At 44.7% G+C, this 17,988-nt stretch overlaps 1 protein-coding gene across 1 annotated transcript in view; it reads left to right on the plus strand.

Annotated features, from left to right (window-relative positions):
- sbf2 (SET binding factor 2) overlaps positions 1–17,988 on the plus strand; it is a 344,856-nt gene that overhangs the window by 107,445 nt on the left and 219,423 nt on the right. The window contains exon 3 of the mRNA XM_084308216.1: positions 10,196–10,333. Coding sequence (XP_084164342.1) covers positions 10,196–10,333 — 138 coding nt within the window. The remainder of the gene's footprint in view (positions 1–10,195; positions 10,334–17,988) is intronic.

The raw sequence follows: 17,988 nt of genomic DNA on the forward strand, positions 1-17,988 counted from the left end.
GGCCAGCGGGGGGTCAAAAAGGGAGGAGAGGGTCGGGAGCCGATAACACGCTGTGTTCATATCATTTACGGTAAAGATACTGCATTATGTCAACTCCTCCACACGCTCCCTCCATATCATTCTCTCTCACTGCTCCACTCAGTCACACACACACACACACACACACACACACACACACACACACACACACACACACACACACACACACACACACACACACACACACACACACCACACCACACACACACACACACACACACACACTATCTCTCTCTCTGTCATTCACACTTTTACACAAACTCTCACATGCACTATCTCTCTCTCTCCTCTCTCTCTCTCTCTCTCTCTCTCTCTCTCTCTCACACACACACACTCAATCACTCACTCATTCATTCACACACACATACACACATGCACATTCACACTTTTACACAAAGTCTGTCTCTCTCACATACACTATCTCTCTCTCTCACACACACACACTCAATCACTCTCACTCACGCACACACCTTTTATATCTCCAGTCATCTTCCTAGGTATGCGCTACCCAGAGGTGTTTATCCCCCCGTGACAATGATGAACTGACATAGTTGGAATATTTGGGGACCGCTTCACAGTTCCTTCCTGCTTGCTGCTCATTGTATCTGCTGGAGCATGGGGTTATCCTGCCTCTTAAACATCCAGGTGATCAAGCTGAAATATCCCCCTCTCTTTCTTTCTCTCTCTCTCTCTCTCTCTCTCTCTCTCTCTCTCTCTCTCTCTCTCTCTCTCTCTCTCTCTCTCTCTCTCTCTCTCTCTCTCTCTCCTCTCCCCTCCCCCTCTCTTTTTTCTTCTCCCTCTCTTTTCTTTCTCTCCCCCTTCCCCTTTCTTTTTCTCTCTCTCTCCCTCTCCCTCTCTCTCTCCTCTTTCTCTCTCGCTCTCTCTCTCTTTCTCTCTCTCTCCCCTCTCTTTTTTCTCTCCCTTTCTCTTCTCTCTTTTATTTTCTCTCTCTCTCCCTCCCCCTTTTTTCTCTCTCTATCTCTCCCTCTCTCTCGCCCTCTTTCTCTCTCGCTCTCTCTCTCCCCTCCCCCGCTCTCTTTTTTTTCTTTCTTTCTCTCTCTCTCTCTCTCTCTCTCTCTCTCCTCTCTCTCTCTCTCTCTTCTCTCTCTCTCCTCTCTCTCTCTCTCTCTCTCTCTCTCTCTCTCTCCCTCTCCCTCTCTCCCCCTCTCCCTCTCCCCCTCCCTCTGTCTTCACATTGTTTTGTCTGTGAATCTATCACTCTTGCCACCTCTCTATCTCTCCATCTCCAGCAGCAGCAGCAGCAGCACTCTGCTGTGTTCCTCCAGTCTAAGCCCTGAAGACCAGTCTAAACACTGCTTCCTGGCCAAGTTAGTTCAGCCTCCAGCTGCACAAGCACTGGCCTCCTGGACCCAAACAGAGTTCCCCATCTATTGTAGTTAGCCTAGTTACAAAACGGTTAAACCATTGTGGTTATGTAAGTCTTGTATGTGAAGAAAAACACAGTTTTTTCAAGAAGATGTATCAAACCTTTATAGATAAGCGAAAATAAGCCTTCAATAGTATCGTTTAAAGTCAAATAAAAAAATTTAAAGACGCAAAATGCAACGCTTCCAATACTGCTGGCCTGTTTACGTCAGTTTCTGTTTCCATTCTGAGTCACGAAAGTTGGAACACACGGGCTTGGACAATAACAGTAAGGTTAGTTAGTCTAACATCATGTGACTCGCAGATCACATGTCTCTAGTTTCCATCATTGAGATTTCCTTTCCCCATTCTATTTATTTCAAATGGAAATGTTTACATCCTACCCATCAGGCAGCTGCATAAGCTCAGGCAGTGTGGCTTTGCACCTTTGCAACGGGGCCTCCATAAATATTATCCGATGTACAACGTCGTTGACCCTTTGGTCTGGTTTCACGGCGCTTCATCCTCCACCTGTCATCATCACGGAGGACGGTGAACTCCGGCGTGTTTCGTTCACAGCGCGCGACTGCGTCTGTCTGCGCCTGTCGTCTGGGCAGAGTACGGACATCGCCTTCTTCGATGAGGAAACGAGGCCTCGTCAGCCGAGCCTCGCTGCTCTCTTTGAGCTCTGAGGAGAGCAAACCTTTGCCGTTTCTCGTAAAGGAACAACAGGTTGAGTCGCTGTACTCAAAGCACTGGAACAGGACATCCTCTCCACGCTCCCCTCAGCAGGAATTCCTTGAAAACAGCAAATTTTTTAAGGTGCTTGAAAAGTCCTTGAAATTCAAATCAACCATTTGCATTGAATGTTTTGTTCATCCATGATCAAATTCTTCTGAAACAAGAAATATATTTTTTTGTTCCATTTTAATAAAAGCTGACGAGTCGCTGTCTCACGCGCCCCAACTGCTTTTCCTCATTTCTTCGCGTGTGATGCTCTATCTTGCTCTAGCTGGCAAAGCAGGCCAAGAAGATGCTTTAAAAAACAGCATTTAAAAGTGAATTGTATCCTTCGAGTGACATGCTTGGAAAATGACTTAAAAGTCCTTGAAATTTAACTTGGAATATACCTGTACACCCCTCTGTATTACTGCTGAATGATGTTTTTGAGTATGCAGTACACCCACAGCTAAAGAGATTGGTTTTATCTGGTATCACAGTGGCTAAAAAGATGATAGCATCACGATGGTTCCAACTGGAAAAATTTTGCCGAAAGGTCTGGATTATTACATATCTCGATGTGATCTATCAAGAAATATCTACAGCAAGAATTTTGGGTCTCAATGAATCCAAAATGACATTGTGGTTAGAAGTGGTGGAGAAAATAAAAGCTAGCATATAATGGTAGTGTCTGGTTAGGAGCGAGGGATAATGGATGGATTATCCAATGGGGGGTCCGGGAGGGGGGGGTACGAGCTAGAGCATATGTGTGTAGGTTTTTAGATAACAGGTATTAAGGGTATATCCTGTATAAGACAATTAACTAAATGGTGATTTCATTGGATGTGCACTGTCAACTAATGCTTGTATATCTTATCGTGTGTTGTCATGTTTGTTTATGTGTTTGTTTAAAAAATAATAAAAAAATAAAATACAAAAAGTCCTTCAATTTTATTTTGCAATATCTGTGGGAACCTGCCAGGGAAACCTGTGAGCTTCCTAGCAGGAGGAGTTCCCCCCCAGCAGTCTCCAGGGAACCCTAGCTTTTCATGGACTCTCTAAAAACGGGTACAGGCTGTTCCGCCCAGTCATGCAATTTACATACACGTCCCACGTCTCGACGCATTCAAATCCGACAGGATTCCACAGAACTCGTTAACGATTGTTTATTTATCCTTTATTAATCCAGGAATGTCCCATTGAGATACAAGACAGTGAGTCCTGACCAACACGGCACACAACAAGTTTCAACATAAAAACATAAAAACAAGGGCATAAAACAAAAAACATACAAATCAAATACAAATACAGAAGGCCATTTGTGCAGTGGCAAGAAGCATAATCAGATCAGCAATAGCATCAGGTAAAACAGTTACATGTTTCATGAAGGGCTAATCGTAGCATACCTTTTAAAAGCATTCACAGTAGGGCGGCTGGGTGGCGCAGCGGACATTGCGTTCGTCACCAACGCAAGAGACACCGGGTTCGGCTCCGGCTGTCGGCGTTGCCTCCGGCTTGGGCCGGCCGTCATACTAACTCAATTGTCAGAGTTAGCGGGTGGAAGTCGATGGGTGGTAATCTGGACGTTGTGGACAGCGACTCCTACAGGTCGGTTGGGGGACGCCTGCACAGCAGAGACAGGAAAATGGCGGGGGTAGTGTGAGCCTCCCACACGTTACACCCCGCCGAATGAGAGTCTGCGCTGGCAGGTGAAAAGATGTGACAGGCTGCCTCCACATGTATCGGAGGGGACATGTGATGCAAGGCTTCTATCCTCCCTACAACCGACCAGTGGGAGGCATATGCGAGCAACGTTCAAGACAGGGGAGGGGAGAATTGGCACGGCTAAATTGGGATAGGGAAAAAATTGAAAAAGTAAAAAAAGAAAAAGAAAAAAACATTCACAGTAGGAAGTGACTCTAGACAAAGTTTCACTTGCAGCATATTCCATAAAATGGAGCATAGTGGGAGAATGCAGCTTTACCAAGCTCTGACTGCATCAAAGGAACATTTAAAAGCATCCCATTTGCTGCTTGTCTGGTATTAAAAAAGCAAGTATAAAAGGACAGAAGTCTGGATGCGTCAGGGGACGTGCGCTATTTTCACGCCTCTTTCACTTGTTGCTGTTGACAGTGGGGGGGGGGGGGGGGGGGGAGAGACGAGAGACGAGAATCCGCCATCAACTGAAATATCCCCAAAATAACACACCGTCTGCCATGGTTGTTTTGTACGTCTCTGATACTAGGAACTGTGGATACTAGGAACCCCCCCACGGTTCAGCACATAATGTGATCTATGGATTAATTGCAAAATGTAACCATCACACGGTGAGCTATCATGGTGTTCTGCAGCACTGTTTACGTCTGCTGTTTGGGTGCATTACAGATTTTATTTTGTCTATGTCTTTGTCTGTACATACATCTGATTAGAACTACACTCTGTAGTACACATTTGTATATTTTGTACCCAGTTTAATCACCGGTACATGGTATATTACTATTGCACTTTACCGCTACATTTGCACTCTGGTTGGATGCCAAACTTATTTCCGTTGTACTGTACTTGTGCTGTATGATGACAATACATCTGAATCTAATCTAATCTAATCTAATATAAATGGATTAAACAGCCACAGTGTGCGTGTGAGTAGGGTGACCAAACCTAGCATTTTAGCCCCTTTCTCCCACATTTCAATAAAGTCATGCTTAGAATTTTCTATTTTGGGTGGCAAAGTGGTTAGCACTGCTGGCTGGATCTGTGTTGTCAGCAGCACATACCCACTGCTGGCTGGAGCTCTGTGTTGTCAGCAGCACATACACACTGCTGGCTGGAGCTCTGTGTTGTCAGCAGCACATACACACTGCTGGCTGGAGCTCTGTGTTGTCAGCAGCACATACACACTGCTGGCTGGAGCTCTGTGTTGTCAGCAGCACATACACACTGCTGGCTGGAGCTCTGTGTTGTCAGCAGCACATACACACTGCTGGCTGGAGCTCTGTGTTGTCAGCAGCACATACACACTGCTGGCTGGAGCTCTGTGTTGTCAGCAGCACATACACACTGTAAGGCTGTCCCCGAAGACTGTTTTTGGGATTCGAACTTCGTCCGGGTTTTTCGAACGGACGTTTGAACCTTCGTTTTTAATAATAAAAAAAAGAATTTATATATATATATCTTTTTTTTTATATATTTTTTTATATATATATTTTTTTTAATTTTATAAAGATCCTCAAAATAAATCCTCAATTTGAATAAAGTGATTAATCTGATTAAATTAGTATTTATTTTTTATTAATTAATTTTTTCTTTTTTTTATCGACTTTTTCTCCTCCTTTTTCTATTTTTCTCCCATCCCAATTTAGCCGTGCCAATTCTCCCCTCCCCTGTCTTGAAGGTTGCTCGCATGTGCCCCCCACTGGCCGGTTGTAGGGAGGATAGAAGCCTTGCATCACATGTCCCCTCCGATACATGTGCAGGCAGCCAGTCACATCTTTTCACCTGCCAGCGCGGACTCATTTGGCGAGGAGTAACGTGTAGGAGTCGCTGTTTACAACGTCCAGATTACCACCCATCGACCTCCCACCCGCTAACTCTGCCAATTGAGTTAGTATGACGGCCGGCCAGCCCAAGCCGGAGGCAATGGCGACAGCCGGAGTCGAACCCGGTGTCTCTTGCGTTGGTGACAAGCGCAATGTCCGCTGCGCCACCCAGCCGCCCATTAAATCACCTTTCTTTACTGAATATAACTCATCAGTTTCTTTTAATACTATAATATTAGTGTAGCCTAATCTTTATCTGCAACTGTGAAGAAAAACCCCATTGGTTTAAACAGAATGAATAGACACAATTTTTATTTGTATTTTTTTTACGAACAAGGGTTCGAACGTTTGGGCTCAGCCTAAACACACTGCTGGCTGGAGCTGTGTTGTTGTCGGCACGCTCACTTGGAGCACCGCGATACAGCAGCTCTATTTTCACTCATGCTGTCTGCCGTCACAGTGGAGCTCAAGAGCGAATTTCCCTCAGTGGGAATTTCCCTCCGATATGCCAAGACCTTTATAAACACGTTCACACACCACCAGCCGTGTTTAGTCCGGCTGCATCGAGCCCTGGAGCTTTTACCCCCGTGGTGCGCTCTGTTTTGGGGCTGGTGTTTGAACGCAGTAATCGAACGCAGGTCCACTACACCAAATAACCCCAGCCTGGTTCGCCTGTTTTGGGGGGCGGTCTCGGGAGTGGTTCGTTTGAGGTTTGAAAAGCAAGAATAAAAAAGAAAAGCTGATTGGGAAGGTTTTCTTGGCATTTCCCGTATATTTTCCAAATGTGTGATTTCTCATCATCATCATCATGTTATTATAGTCACAGCTGGTAGTGTTCAAAATAACGAAATAATGTTGTGACACTAAACAGGGCAAAATCATAATCAAAGCCTTAATGTTATTATTCATAGCAAACTATATATAACCCAATGCGGTCGCGGGTTGATGTTATTCCAGTGTATGACACAGAGCCACGACGTTAATATTTCCTTTCATAGTCACTTCAGCAACACAGACATTTCCAAACATGAACAGACACAAGGCAGAATCCAACACGTCCACTGTAGGCTACTTGGTCAACACTACTAGGTCTACACTACTAGGTCAACACTACTACAGTAGGTCAACACTACTAGGTCTACACTACTAGGTCAACACTACTACAGTAGGTCAACACTACTAGGTCAACACTACTAGGTCAACACTACTACAGTAGGTCAACACTACTAGGTCAACACTACTAGGTCAACACTACTAGGTCAACACTACTACAGTAGGTCAACACTACTAGGTCAACACTACTAGGTCAACACTACTACAGTAGGTCAACACTACTACAGTAGGTCAACACTACTAGGTCAACACTACTAGGTCAACACTACTACAGTAGGTCAACACTACTACAGTAGGTCAACACTACTAGGTCAACACTACTAGGTCAACACTACTAGGTCAACACTACTACAGTAGGTCTACACTACTAGGTCAACACTACTACAGTAGGTCTACAGTAGGTTGACACAGATGCTACACTACTAGGTCTACACTACTAGGTCAAAAATGCTCTGAATTTCATAAAAGTCAGTCAAAGCTTACCATAAGCACGAGCAGTGAACTCCAAGCCCACGTGACTGAACTCAAACTAGAAAGAAACAGACTAAGAAATGACGTAAACTCCATGATAAAAACTGCACAAAAAAAAAATCATCAATGACAAAACTGAGGAAAACAAAAATAAACCACGTGAACTTTGGAAATTACTCAATAATCAACTAGGCTGCAGTAAAAAACTTAAAACCAGGTTCTCAAACATAAACATAAAAACGGACAACACGCTCATCACAGACAAACTGGATGTAGCCAATTACTTAAACACTTTCTTCACAAACATAGCCACAACACTGGTAAACAAACTACCCTCCCACTCAGGGCAGTATGGGGTAGAACACATAGTAGCATAATACAAGAACCTAGGCGTCCACAAAGACGATTTCAAACTGGAAATGGTAACTACAGATGAGGTACTCAATAAACTGAGCGCCCTCCAACCGAACAAGGCCACTGGCCATGACAACATCCCCTCCAAATTCCTCAGAGACTCAGCAGCCGCCATCACCCCAGTCATCACACACATAATAAACCTCTCCATAAAACAGGGACACGTCCCCAAGGACTTCAAAATAGCGAGAGTAACACCCCTGCACAAAAAGGGCAGCAAATTAGACCCAGGCAACTACCGCCCTGTTTCTATCCTTACATCCATCTCGAAAGTCATGGAAAAAATAGTATACGAACAGGTCGAAAAGTACCTTACGGATAAAAATCTAATCTACGAATTCCAATCTGGCTTCAGAACATCCCACTCCACTGACACATGCCTTCTCTATTTGAACGACCACATCAAGCAAGAGGTGGACGCGGGCAAATACTGCGGCATGGTCATGCTAGACCTACAAAAGGCCTTCGACACTGTCAATCACACCATTCTGATTGACAAGCTAAAAGCAATTGGTTTTGATAGTTTATCAGTGAGCTGGATCATACAATCCTACCTGGAGGGGAGAGAACAGATGGTGGAGGTAAACGGTACCCTACCCCCCCCCCTCACAGTGAACTGTGGTGTTCCACAAGGAAGCATACTAGGACCACTACTGTTCCTAATTTATGCAAATGACATGTCGTTAGCTTGTGACTGCAACTTGTTCCTGTTTGCAGACGACTCAGCCCTGCTGGTCTCTGACAAGAACAAGTTACAGGTTGAAAAAACCCTCAGCTCGGAACTAGGCAAAATCTGCATATGGCTCGCCGACAACAAACTATCATTACACATGGGCAAAACAGAGTCCATTCTCTTCGGTTCAAATAACAAACTCAGCAAAACAGACGGCTTCTCAGTTACAGTGGGTGACAATATTGTCACAAGGAAAGATGAAATTACCTACCTGGGTTCCATCCTAGAGGCTAATCTTTCCTGTGACAAAATGGCATCCAATGTAATAAAAAAAGTCAATCAACGAACTCGATTCCTGTACCGGATCTCCTCCCTGGTAAACAAGAATACCCTGAAGACTCTGGCAGGAGCACTCATTCAAGGGTACTACGACTATGCTTGCACCTCATGGTACCAAAGCACCTCAAAGGCACTAAAAACCAAATTACAAACATCTCAAAACAAAGTAGTCAGACTACTGCTTGACCTGACTCCTAGAACCCACCTCACCCCTGCACACTTTGCCAACCTAGGATGGCTTAGAGTAGACGACAGAGTACAGCAACTTGCAATGGGCCTGGTCTACAAGATACACTACACGACCAAGGTACCCATGTACATGTCAAAATACTTCCCAAAAGTCAGTGAATACCACGATCACAACACCAGAGGGAGCTCCACAAATCATGTAAAACCCAGATTCGGCTCAAACAAGGGACTAAACACGTTTCGCAATTATGCCACAACAATGTGGAACGCCCTACCCAAAGCTGTAAAGGAATGTGAATCACTACCCACCTTCAAAAACACTCTCAAAGAACACCTACGGGAGACTGCAATTCAAAACTGGCCCCTACAAATGTCCTAACCCAGTTGTACAATAAAGACCAAGCATGGCTTTGTCAGTATTCCAATGTACAGCCCCACCCAACCCCACCCCACCTACCCAACCTCCTCCAATGTACAGTCTCTATGTCGAATGTATGTCAGTATTCCAATGTACAGTGTGTCCCCCCCCCCTACCCAACCCCCTCCCCCCCACCTCCAATGTACAGCCCCACCCCACCTACCCAACCTCCCCCAATGCACAGTTTCTATGTCAAATGTATATACACTCTTCTTCTGGATTTTTTTAGTATCACAAACAGTACTGTATTTGAAAATCTGGTATGTCATAAATGTATAGATGTAGCAGTACTGTCTATCTGTATGTCATGTGTGTCATATGATGAATTGAAAATGGGGGACCCTGATGGAAACAAGACGAAAGTCTTTCTCAGGTCTGCATCCTCTTAACAATTGTATGTATTGAGCTGTACTGTACTGTACCCATTCTGCAATCTGTTAATACACTTTTCAATCAATCAATCAATCAACACTACTAGGTCTACACTACTAGGTCTACACTACTAGGTCAACACTACTAGGTCTACACTACTAGGTCTACACTACTAGGTCTACACTAGAGGCTACACTACTAGGTCTACACTACTAGGTCAACACAGAGGCTACGCTACTACAGTAAGTCTACAAAGAGGGATGGACCTCCACTACACAGTTACCAGACTGCCCACAACCCTTTCATTGCACCGGACTGAGAAAGACATTCCCCCCCATAAGAGCCACCTTAACAAAAAGGCCTAATTGATTGAATAGACAAGTGTGTTTTTTTTTGCTGATCCGAAAAATTATCCAACCTGTGTCTCAAAACCGTGGTATATTTCAGCTACAGTAGCTAGCTTGATAAATAGATCTATCTATTCTAGGTGAAACTGTATTAGATTGCGTTCTATATTTACGTTATTCTGATTTGTGTTTTCAGTTCTGCCAGCCTGGAGGTTGGAGGCTGTCCAGGGAGAGGAAGGCGCCCACGTTCTTCAACGTGGTGCTGACAGACATCGAGTCAGACAGACATTACTGCTCCTGTCTCACCTTCTTCGAAGCCGAGGTCAATCTACAGGTGAGACAGTCACACACGCACACACATGCACACACACACACACACACACACACACACACACACACACACACACACACACACACACACGTACCAGAAGTAGGGACCTGATTCACATGACGTGGACTCATATCTGGCTCGAGTCATGAATTCGATGACTTGAGAGACATTATGGGATAATTACTTGAGATTACAGACTTCTGTTCAATAGGACTTGTGACTCGAGAAACATGACGATTCAAAATCGACAAGAATTCATATTTGGCTTTTATATTATAATTAGTGCGCAATTGTAGTCCAATACACGAAAGTGGAAAACTTCTCTAAGGTAAATGGTAAATGGCTGCTTTTTTATATAGCGCTTTTATCCAAAGTGCTTTACAATTTGTTACTCACATTTTTAACCATTCACTCACACATTCACACACCGACGGCGGTGGCAACCATTGATTGATTTATTGATTGAAAACTTTATTAACAGATTGCATAATGGGTACAGTACAGTACGGCTCAATACACACAATTGTTAAGGGGATGCAGACCAGAGAAAGACTTTTGTCTTGTTTACATCAGGGTCCCCCATTTTCAATTCATAATGAAGGTGCCAACCTGCTCATCGGGAGCAATTAGGGGTGAAGTGTCTTGCTCAAGGACACATCGACAGGGATGCCCGGGAGGAGCGGGAATCGAACCAGGAACTTCCGGATTGCCAGACGACTGCTATACCTCCCGAGCCACTGGCTTGAGATATACGACTTTGGACTTGACTTGAGAGACTGATGACATAACGACTCAGTATCCTGAACTCACGTGAGAGGTTAGCAGTCTGACGACTCGACACTGACGGCAGCAAGACGATCCCTTTGACGAGCGATCCACTCGTGTCGTCCCTCTCATTGGTGTCGTCCCTCTCATTGGCACCAGCCTCGACGGGACTCTCATCTCCTGTTCATCCGTGATGTTTAGAGGCCAGTAGGGAGCGCTTGGTTGCCCCCCCCCCCCACACCCACTGTGTATTCTAATGGTTTTGATTTTGTCATGCTCTGTGGCACTTCATTTATTTGTATTACTTTTTACTATTAGGAATGTCCATCTCACGCCTGATGTGTTCCAGAACTGCAGGCATTTAGTAGAAAACAAAAGCATTCTTGGATCCAGTAGGATGGAGTGATGGCTGGCTAAGACATTCTGATGTAATGAGATGGCTTGACCCTGACGGACGTCTTTAAGCCTCACCCCTCCCCCGACGTCTCAGCCTCCCCCCTCCCCCGATGTCTCAGGCTCCCCCCTCCCCCGATGTCTCAGCCTCCCCCCTCCCCCGATCTCATAACCAATGCTCTTGTATTAACATCAAGAGTCTGATGTCACACCAGGGGAGGCTATTCACTTTTATTTAAAAAAGAAATTATCCTGTATCCTGGAGGTGATACAGTGCCTGGCGGCAGGACATTCTGAAAGCCCAACAAGATATTCACTGGTCCGGTTTGGCAAACAGGGGACATGCAGCAAGCGATGAACCACTCAGAAAAAAAATATATACAAAAGTTCACCAATACCATGAAAGATGAATTAACAAGCTTGTCAACATTTTGTCTCTGCCACAAATGGTAAATGGACTGCATTTATATAGCGCTTTTAACCAAAGTGCTTTACAACTTATGCCTCACTTTCACCCATTCACCCACACATTCACCCACAGACGGCGGAGGTGACCAATGCGAGGTGCCGACCTGCTCATCGGTAGCGGTTAGGGGTTAAGGGTCTCGCTCGAGGACACTTCGAGGAGCCGGAAAAGAACCAGGGAACCTTCAGATTCCCAGACGGCCGCTCTACCTCCTCCGCCCCCCGACATGACCAAGTGAATTCACTGCGTTCGCCCAGTGGCCTTAAATGACCCGATAAATTCCTCTGTAGTTTTTCTCCATGTCATATCCTCTTCCGCGGCAAGCCCCCGGTCACGTTCGCGTGAAAACACCTGCCATTTCTCGCCAGGAGGATGAATAGCTTTCATAGAAACGTTTAATTATTTGACCACATTGTTGTGTGAATCAGACCAATTGCTCTGAACAGGATGCAGCCACTGGGGTTTTCCCACCTCGCTTCAAAGGCACAGTGGGAAGCCAAGATTGAGTGTAAACTACCACATCAGAGGCTGGAGGACCAGTGGTCGACCACCGGGTAACTCGTATCCCCCTCTTTCCCTGTGTGCTGGACAGTTTATTTATTCTTTTTATTTAGCCTTTATTTAACCAGGTCAGTCCCATTGAGACACGATGATCTCTTTTCCAAGGGAAGCCTGGCCTGGACAGCAGCTTAAAACATCGAATTTCGACGGTTAAAACAGACAATGCAAAAATGACACAATAAAACAATACCAAATCAACAACGGATAGACGAGATACAATCTGGTCAGAGCAATAGAGTTAAATAATGGGCCTTTATGACAACGGAGCATGCGGTCTGTGTGGCTAAGTGTCAGTTTAAGCGACGTCCCCCCCAGACGTCCACCCTCCCGTTGGGGGCCGCGGCCCGGTGGATGGATCGTCTCCCCCCCCCCCCCCCCCCCCCCCCCCCCTCGGCGCTGAGACTTTAATCCCCCTCGGTTTATTTTCTGTCCTCCTCACATACGCTGGCCTTAGTGAGGGATGGGAGGAAGGAGAGAGCTGTGTCATCGTAGACATTAAGAGGGGATTATGGAGCTTACTGGGCCTCTGCACCTCACCACCCCCTGGGTCCATCGCTCTGCCCCTGCCCCTGCTCCGTCTGTTTGTGTTCCCAGACCAGTATCCAGTTTGCTCTGTGATCCTGAATCACTTTGATGGTGTTGTGAGCCGGGAGAAAACGACAATAACCTAGGGTTTGCTCGGTTTGTTTCCGTTTCCGGGTAATTACAGTTTTTTGTTTTTATGTTTTTTTTATGGGGGAAATCTGTTGGAAGTTCAACATTTTAAATCTCTCTGGTCAATAATATCCGGTGAAAATAATTCCAGAGTGGGCCAAACTGGCCAAGGTAGCCTGCTTGATCCCCGTCTTGAGTGTGCCAGCAGAGAGAGAGAGGGGGTTCTCGCTCGTTCTCTGTTTCGGTACAGAGGAGTTGTGGTTCAGCGCTGTCCGTGGTGCTGAACTGGACAGCGGTAGTGCTGAACTGGGCGGTGCTGAACTGGACAGCGGAGAGGCAAATGAAAAGTCTCATTTCTCTCTCTTGAATTTATACAAAAACCAAGACTGAAAGGGATATATATCTTCACATCTCTCTCCATTTCTTTAACTCGTCTCAACAACGTCTTCAATCAACAGCTTTGTATTTGCGTGTGCATGCTCTGAATGATGTATATTTCTATACATAATAATATGTTCTAAATTTGAATGCTAAAGTTAACGCTAACAATTATCCTTACAATCTGTCAAATGTAAAAGACCCTGGGATAATGTTCAGCAAATTGAGTCCAGTAACATTTTAAATCATCTTCATAACCTACTTCAGCATCTCAGAAGGAGTGGAAGCAGAGTGCTGCACACACGCACGCACGCACGCACGCACGCACACACACACACACACACACACACACACACACACACACACACACACACACACACACACACACACACACACACACACACACACACACACACACACACACACACACACACACACACACACACACACACACATAATAAGCTGTGACCCGTTCCTGGCGGGAATTAGTGTTAGGCTGTGCTAGTGTTACTGTTAAGCATTTTTGGTTGAAATAAAAGTATACGTAATTATTTTATGATTAATTGTTTCATGTTGAGCTATATATTGTGGATGAATACACACAGAAAGGTACACCATGCCAATGTTAATGCTTTATTTGTTTTAAACGAGACTATTTAGAAATGTGTCCATTGGAAATACATTCCAATTTCAAGCGAGGTGGACCGGCCGGAAACAACAATGACGTAACCACTACACCTCCCTATAGACCAGGAAGTAACCACTACACCTCCCTATAGACCAGGAAGTAACCACTACACCTCCGTATAGACCAGGAAGTAACCACTACACCTCCCTATTTAACATGGTTTTATGGGTGAGACGCAACTTAATATGAATCACCCGTTTTACAACTGGGAGCCTCGGCAAAGCATCTCGCCGACAGACATGCCGACCTGTTTCAAGAGTCCACAGAGTGACGAATGTGATCGATAATTACATGCCCTTAAATTAAAATCAAATGAAAGCGGCTGGGTGGCGTAGCGGAGATTGCGCTCGTCACTAATGCAAGAGACTCCGGTATCGAATCCCAGCTTGGGCCGGCCGTCGTACTGGCTAATTTGGGAGAGTCAGCGGGTGGAAGTCGATGGGTGGGGATTGGACGTTGTGGACAGCGACTCCTACAGGTTGGCTGGGGGACGCCTGCACAGCAGAGACAGGAAATGGCGGGGGTAGTGTGAGCCTCCCATGCGTTACACCTCGCCAATGAGAGTCCGCGCTGGCAGGCGAAAAGAAGTGACTTGCTGCCTCCTCGTGTGCCGGAGGGAACACGTGATGCAAGGCTTCTATCCTCTCTACAACCGACCAGTGGGGGGCATAGTCGAGCAACGTTCAAGACAAGGGAGGGGAGAATTGGATACACAAAATTGGGATGGGAGAAAAATAGAAAATAAGGAGAAAAAGTGGATAAAAAAAATTGTCAAATGATTGTGATTTATTTGGCGACAAGTGAACCCTAAACCCTAAACACCAGCTGTGTTTGAACAAAAATGTATAATCAAAACTCATATGAAGCTAGGAAAGTCTATATCATTCTGTTTTTTCACTGATTTATCACTGGTGACAGTTATGGTACCAAATCATTGTGTCATGTATGATAAGGTTGGGGGGGTCCTCTCTGGCAGAGAGAGGTGACTTGCACTGGCATCTGTTTCTGTACAAACAAAGCCATTATTGATGATCTTCCAGCCTGCATCACTTCATTACTGGACTGGAACTCTGGACCTTATCACACTGGTGATTTGGCTTACGCTTAAGGTCCCCAAAGTTTGGACTGAATTAGGAAAATCAGCTTTTAGCTCCTGTGCCCCTGACACGTGGAATGTTTAGCAAAGCACCTTAAAACTCAATACTTTAATATCCAATGGTCAGTTTAAATCTATAATGGACAACCTCGGTCTGTAATTGTTTTGATTGATTTGAATTGTTAATTGATTAACTTTTCTATTTCTATATTGTTTTTGTATTATGTATTGTTCCTCTCGACATCATTGTAAATGAGAGCCTGCACTCGATGATCTTTTGAGATTAAATAAAGATTGAATGAATGAAAGTGAACAGGGCCTGTGTGGTATCGAAAAAAGTATTATTAATAATAATGATAATACATTTTAAGTAGGGATGCTCGATATTGGCTTTTTTACCGATACCGATATTCCGATATTGTCCAACTCTTAATTTCCGATACCGATATCAACCGATATCAACCGATACCGATATATGCAGGGTTTCCCCCCGCAAAAAACTGAATAATTTCAGGCAACTAATAATTTCACTGGATATATATATAACAAATATTGTTATTGTTTTTTTCTTTTTTTAAACCGATACCGATATTTTCCGATATCACATTTTACTGCCGATATCGGCCGATAATATCGGTCGGCCGATAATATCGGACATCCCTAATTTTAAGTGTTTCACAACAGAAAAAAGACAGGCATAAAATGAGCACAGACAATTTTCACATTAGGATCTAACATCCCAACAGGCCACCTTGTTTATGGTTTGATTGAGTTTTAAATAGACAATAATAAAAAGAGTAAGATAGAATAGACAGAGTAAAATAGTGCACATAAAGTGCAGACATATAAAATCTGTTTATTTTTTTTACAGTGCAATACAATACTGTTTTACTGTTTAACAGTTTAAAGTCGTCTTTACCTTCTCTGTTTGGTATCCACAGTTTAAAACTTGACAGTCTTCCCTCCTGTTTGACCCTTCGAACCTCCCACGTATTGCATATTGATATTTTTCTTTATATTAACACTTTCAGTGCCGGCCATTAACATGGTAAAGCATGGTTAAATGCCAGCACCCACTTCAATGATAGCGTTGTGAACGCATAATCTCTGTCTTAAATTATGGCTATGTGTCTAATCTGCCCGTCGCTTGTCGCTTATCAATGACTTGTTTGCAGTCAACATTGTCGAAACGGATTGTTTTTTAATCGCGTCATTTCCGTTTTATAGCATTTTGAAAAGCCCTTGTTTTCAAGGAAAATATAAAGATTCCGTGATAAACGGCATTTACTGGAATATTCTGGATACACAAAAACGTTGACATTTTTCGGCCTATTTATGAATCGTTTTCAAATAAACACTAGATTATCGATAGTATATGTGTACTTATGCACGCTATAGAAGCGGGCTGAAATATCGATTATCTCATTTCCTGATCGCTCGCACAGCCACACACACACACACACATGGGGCACACGCTGATATATAGGTCAAAACAGCTCTGATTACCCCAAGACTGGTAAAATAAATTCCTTACCTTAGATCAGATGTTATCCAAAAAGATTATTCCAATTCCTGATCGCCATTCCAAATATTGATCACGCTTATTGATTACAGTGTTGGGTACTGTAAATACATAATCCACGCTGTTCTGATGGCCGGCGATCACTTGGTCTCTTCAGTTGGCTTGACGGAAAAGTTAAATGAGGAAACTGCCCCCCCCCCCCCCCCCCTTCGTCAGTCTAAAGTAATGGGGTGCAGTTACACAGGGAGAGACGATAGGGTGCGGTATTTTCCCAATTGAGCTCAGAGAGAGTCTGCAACACTAGCGTGAGGCTCGATTGATGAAATATGAATTCAAATCGCCAATAAAAAGAAAATACGACAAACAAACGCTATATAGCGTTGGCGGGCACTCAAAGGTCGGCATGAACTAATGACAAAAAGCGTGGCTGGCATTCAAAGTGTTAAGGTATCGTATCCAAAGTTAGACATTTTTGAATTCTTCCTCTCGACAAACCTGGGCCAACGGAAATCTTGTGAGGTACCAGTCTTCTGAAATGAATCCTCCACCACTAGGATGCTCGAGCGAAGAGATCGGGATAAGTCTTACAAAAATACACACGTGTGTTTCGCGTCGGCTCACTGTTTGGCGAGCGATTAGGCTATATTTGGGGGCCGCTCCACACGCCGCCTTTCTACCAAAAGAAACACCGGTTTGAATAGATCCCGCGCGGGGGCAGCGCTGCGTTTGTTTAGGGAGGCGGGGGCAGCGCTGCGTTTGTTTAGGGAGGCGGGGGCATTAGCGATCCTCACCGTCTAATCCGTCCATCCTCCTCATCTGTCCAATTACATTCCAGAGGAGCCGGGGGGGGGGGGGGGGGGGGGGGGGGGGCACAGAGGAATGTATTTTCTCTGATAATTGAACCAAATCCTAAGAATAATGGTGAACAGGGTTATTCTGGTCCCATACCGCTCCGTGGCATGTTTTCACTGTCTGGGGAGAGATAATGGACCGTGATTATGGCTTTAGTCAGGAATGAGTTGGTGTCTCCGTGTTATGTTAGGACTCATGGGTCTGCAGGTGAAACTATTAGAACCAGGTTGAGACGGTTGACCCTGCCTACGCTTGTCTCAGCGGAGCACTGCCAGCGGAGAGA

Source organism: Notolepis coatsorum (assembly GCF_963971535.1).
Source record: "Notolepis coatsorum genome assembly, chromosome: 2".
Taxonomy (NCBI): domain Eukaryota; kingdom Metazoa; phylum Chordata; class Actinopteri; order Aulopiformes; family Paralepididae; genus Notolepis; species Notolepis coatsorum.